Source organism: Rosa chinensis, chromosome 2 (genome assembly GCF_002994745.2).
Source record: "Rosa chinensis cultivar Old Blush chromosome 2, RchiOBHm-V2, whole genome shotgun sequence".
Classification (NCBI taxonomy): Eukaryota; Viridiplantae; Streptophyta; class Magnoliopsida; order Rosales; family Rosaceae; genus Rosa; species Rosa chinensis.
Window position 1 is genome coordinate 63,631,448 of NC_037089.1, and position 4,924 is coordinate 63,636,371.

General features: G+C 38.3%; 1 protein-coding gene across 2 annotated transcripts; it reads right to left on the minus strand.

Moving 5' to 3' along the window:
• Positions 1-266: 266 nt before the first annotated feature.
• On the minus strand, positions 267-4,634 carry LOC121051596 (LEAF RUST 10 DISEASE-RESISTANCE LOCUS RECEPTOR-LIKE PROTEIN KINASE-like 2.7). Of its 2 annotated transcripts, none has more exons than XM_040514216.1 (2): positions 3,634-4,634; positions 267-1,067 (listed from the first exon to the last, which is right to left on the minus strand). In XM_040514216.1, the coding sequence occupies exons 1-2, from the start codon at positions 4,433-4,435 to the stop codon at positions 943-945; spliced, it is 927 nt and encodes a 308-aa protein (XP_040370150.1). In that variant the 5' UTR covers positions 4,436-4,634; the 3' UTR covers positions 267-942. The 2 variants fall into 2 exon arrangements, with proteins under 2 accessions (XP_040370150.1, XP_040370149.1); XM_040514215.1 differs by having other exon boundaries at positions 3,628-4,634.
• Between the last annotated feature and the right edge of the window lie 290 nt (positions 4,635-4,924).

Here is a 4,924-nt window from a genome sequence, read left to right on the forward strand (position 1 = left end):
GCGACTGTTACACTTGAACTAGTGTAAGTATAAAATCCAGGTGTATATCTAGACTAGTAGGATGAGTAACAATTCAAGGCCACAAACTCAAACTTTCGATTTAGGATTGCAAAGTGGTTTTAGTCCTAGATTATGATTGCAGAATAGCTGCGATCCTAGCTAATTGTAACCAGTTGTATCAAATTTCTTGAGGAAGTTATGATATTCCCAGATTATCACACCAATCGAAAAAATAAATCAGCCAACTACAACACAAGAGCTGTTGATGCAGTAAAATCCTTGAAAAAGGAAAACAACTATGGGCCCTATGCTGGTAACAAATCCACTAAAGAAACCAGTACATAAAGAACTTACATACAATCTTTTTAGACCCAATTTAGAAGGCAGCTCTGTCTCTTTTTTGCTACTGATTCTGAATGATGCAAAAGCAAATGAATTGAGCACTAGTAGAGTTTTGCCTACAAACTCCTCCTAATGCCACGCAATTGTTGCAAAGGTCAGTATCATCATTTAGCACATCCAATTCAAAACCTCCATCTATAGCAATCTTAATAACTGTTGTATTATTTGTCCAGGGCCTCTCAGAAGCGGTTTCAAATACGGGAACCGAAACTTCTGTTGTACAACTGCGACATTACTGGCTTTCATCTGTGTGAGATAGGAAGCAGTGACGCTACTGTTGCAGACATGCGAGTTACCTGCGACTTTACACTTGAAGTAGTATTGCATCCATAGTAAACAGATATGTTTTGAATCACAAAGAGTAAGTGCAGAGAGAGAAGGAGAGGTTTGTGGCTAATAAAGCGAGGAACAGATAGTTCCCAAGTAATCCTCCCTACTCCCTAGCAACTTTTACAGTCGAAGTTTCTGTAGTACTACTATTGCTGATCATGTCAAGAATTCTGAAAATGATATTCCTCATGGTGATCAATGGGACATTTCCTAGGCATGTAACCTCGAACCCAGATTTGCCACGGTACTCAGCGCGGTTCGCTTCCCAAAAAGGGTAAAGATGTTGCTTTTCACGTCCCCACAGCTAATACTTTGGCTGCAGCTTCCATATTCTCCTGTATCATCAGCAGGGAGACTAAATGGAAGATTGATTGACAAAAAATGATCAAAAGGAAAGGTAGAAGGGAGCACTGCATATTTTTCAGATGAAAACTCGGAGAGAGGCGAAGAAATTGAAGTTATGAAGAAAAGGGAAGCATAGGGTTGCAACTAGGAGCAGTACGAATAAGTGGCGGCCATTTCTGGGATTTTGATACCCGGGCCTTTGAAATGTTCAAAGAAGCAACGAGAAAACAATGTTCAAAGAACTAATGGGATAGAAGATTTCTACTCCCTTGTGGTTTGAACTGATTTCAATGTATATACTCTCTGCCAAGTTTTCTACAATTCACTAGTCTTTAAAATTTATATTGAATGAGATAAAAGACAAAAGAAACACGGCAATAAAAACTTAATTGCCGATATCCTTAATTCCTTATAGAAATCCTCTTCGGTAATTTCGATTTAACCTATCATTTGTTTTTTTGAAAGAGAGCCGGTGATGTGGGCTTTGTCCTGGTCTCTTCGTTAGGCAAGACAAGACATATTATCGCTTGATTTAAATCTCGAATGTTAGCTCTTTGTATAAAAGGATGTGTAGTCGATAAATTACTTGATGAAATATTATCGCTTTCTATAAAAGCATGTGTTGGATATTATATTACGAACATTGATATTCAAATTGACATACATAATGCATAGAGAGGCATTGAGAGTACGCATTTGAAAGTGGTGTATGTGGAAGGATGCGAGCAACATTGGTATCCAAATGGGATGAAAAGAAATGAATCCTTTTGTTGGGTTGAATTTGGCGTCATTAGGCATTAAGGACCTATGATCAGGCCACAAGTTCACAAATCGGGAAAAGTATGCCCCTTCAATGAAGAGTGTTGATAAAACGATCTCATTGTGAAGGTCATGAGCAAAAAAGATAACTAACAAATTAAAAGGGGTTGTACATTGAATTATTTTTGGGTTGTTAGATTATATATTCGAAACATTTAGGGTCACCCCCGGTTGGTAACATACATGATATGAGATGTGTTGACTCTCTCTTTTTGATACATGGACTAACGGATAATTAAGTGGAGTTCATTTGCATACATGCATCTATTTTATCATTTATAAAGTATTGGTTGATAACTTATTTGTTTTACATTGATAAGAATAATCTAAAGATGTTTGGCCCTACTAACCAAAACTCACCCCTATAGATTCTTGTTCAAGTGCATTACGAGGTACGACATATTTATCGAGATGACTAAGGGAGATGTTGCTTATATTTACGGGAATTGAAAAGGATTATAGTGGGTTTGAGCGAGATAGATCACAAGGCGTTATTTCTCTTTGTAACTAAAGTTTTGTTATTTTAAATATTTTATTTTTGATGATTTCTGAAAATATATTTAGCGTTATTTTTAATTTTGTTTTACATTTCTACGCTGACACCTCAGATTCGGTATTAGGTACCTAATTTTACCTTTACCTGGTTCGGGGAGTTACATTTCGGCCATGCAAGGTCCATGTTTTTGACATGGATGCTGCTCGGGCCTCAAGTTCAGGGTGGGTTGGAGTCCAAGTTTTGGCTCATATTTGAGACTTCGTTTAAATTGGTATGTCGTTCTTTCGCTTTACTTAATTTTGGAAGCTCCTCCAGCTCAAGAGGGGGCCCAGTTTTTTGAGTTGTGGTAACCGCGCGCACGGTTAAATTGAGTATGAGGTGTAATCAATTATTCTTAGTTTGCTTCAAATTTATACTCGCTTCAAATTTATTGTGTTCAGGTGTATGCAAGTGTAGTGTACTTACTTTTATCGAGCAAGTATATGGCACGTTCTTTTAAATCATCACCACATTTATGAAGAATTTACCGATTCTTCTAAAAGGAAAAAAACAAGGGATTTTTCAGAAATATCACTTTGGCTTTATAAGTGATTCCGCAGATTTGTTGAAAGTGTATTATTAGAGTATAATCAAGTGTATCGATCAATAAAAGAAAGAAAATGACCATAGATTAAACAGAGATTCAGGACTCGGAGGCAAGAACAAAGCAAGAAAAGGACCATAGCTTAAACAGAGATTCAGGATTAGGGGGGTAAAGTGCGGCGACATGAAAGATGAATAAGGCGTACTGATCAAACTGGGTCATGCGGCAACGGGTATTTTTGGAGTGCCGATCAATGACAATTTTGGGTCTTTTTGGAGTGCCGGTCAATGACAATTTAGTCAACCAAACATGGAAAAAATATGACATGTTTATGAGTTATGACCAACGGGCAACTTCCCAAGCATTCTATAGAGGAAATTAGCCCTGAACTGGAACTGTTAGTGTAGGTTGATTTCTATACCAAAAAGGTTGAATTTTCAGTCTGTTGAATAATATTTACTCTAATTAAGTTGGCAAAATGAGAAAATTTTCTCATTACTAAACGAAGCCGGGTCAAGCTTGTGCTTTTATTTCTCTACCCTGTTTCTTAACCGCCTGATCGATTGAATTAATAAGTGAAATAAATATTTTCGATGATCTTCCTCATCTTTAGTTGACTATAGGAGAGTATATGTCGAGGTATATTACGTACCTGTACCTGATGAAGTTGGAATTGTTGAAGAGTTTTCAGAACATGTGGCTGTTGAAGATGAATCCTGGCAAAAGCAAATGAATTGAGCACTAGTAGAGTCTTGCCCACAAACTCCTCCTGATGCCACGCAAATTTCGCACAGGCCAGTATCATCATCTAGCACATCCAATTCAAAACCACCATCTATGGCAGTCTGAATATCTGTAGCATTGTTGTCCAGAGCCTCAGAAGCGGATTCAAATACCGGAACCATAACCTTATATTGACAGGCGCCCGTAGTAACTGGATCAACTGAGGCATTACTAGCTCTCGTCTGTGTCTGTGTGAGATAGGTAGCAGTGACGCTACTGTTGCAGAAATGCGAATTACCAGCGACTGCTGTTACGTTTGTATTGCATCCGTACCAAAAAGACACGTTCAGAAGCCCAGAAGAGTAATTGAAGAGAGAGAAGATGAGGTTTGTGGGAACATATGTCGGGGGACAGATAGTTCCCCAGTAATCCTGCCTAGCAACTTTTACAGTAGGAGTTGTTGTACTACTCATGTCAAGAATTCTGAAAGTGATATTCCTCATGGTGATCATTGGGGCATCGGCTTGGCATGTGACCTCGTACCCAGATTTGCCACAGTATTCGGCTCGGTTCGCCCCCCAAAAGGGGTAAGAGATGTTGCTTTTGACGCTCCCGCAGGTAATAGGTTGGCTGCAGTTGGCATATTCTACTGTATCATCGGCACGGAGACTGAATGGAAGGTTGATTATTGAAAAAAAGTAAGTGATAAAAAAGAAAGGGAGAAAGGAGTACTGCATATTTACCAGATGAAAACTTGGAGCGAGGCGAAGAAATTGAAGTTATGAAGAAATGGGAAGTACAGGGTTGCAGCTACGAATAAGTCGCGTCCATTTCTGGCATTTTAATGCTCGGGCCTTTTGAAATGTTCAAAGAAGCAACGAGATATAACAATATTGTTAAAACTTCAAAGTACTAGTGGGATAGAAGATTTCAGGGTTGCAGCTACGAATAAGTCGCGTCCATTTCTGGCATTTTAATGCCCGGGCCTTCTGAAATGTTCAAAGAAGCAACGAGATATAACAATATTGTTCAAACTTCAAAGTACCATGGGATAGAAGATTTCTACTCCCTTGTGATTTGAACTGATTTTAATATATATGACTGCTGCCAAGTTTTCTACGATTGACTAGTCCTTAAAATTTATAATGATCGAGATAAAACACTTTTCTCTCAAAGAGGATATTTTGTTTTTCTATTATGTGGTGTGATGAAAGCAGTTGCAGTTC

Coding starts and splice junctions, on each gene's coding strand:
- LOC121051596 (XM_040514215.1), bottom strand. CDS start 4,435: ATGCAGTACTCCTTTCTCCCTTTCTTTTTTATCACTTACTTTTTTTCA. Junction 1,068..3,627: donor TCCAACTTCATCAGGTACAG/GTACGTAATATA, acceptor CTGATGATACAG/GAGAATATGGAAGCTGCAGC.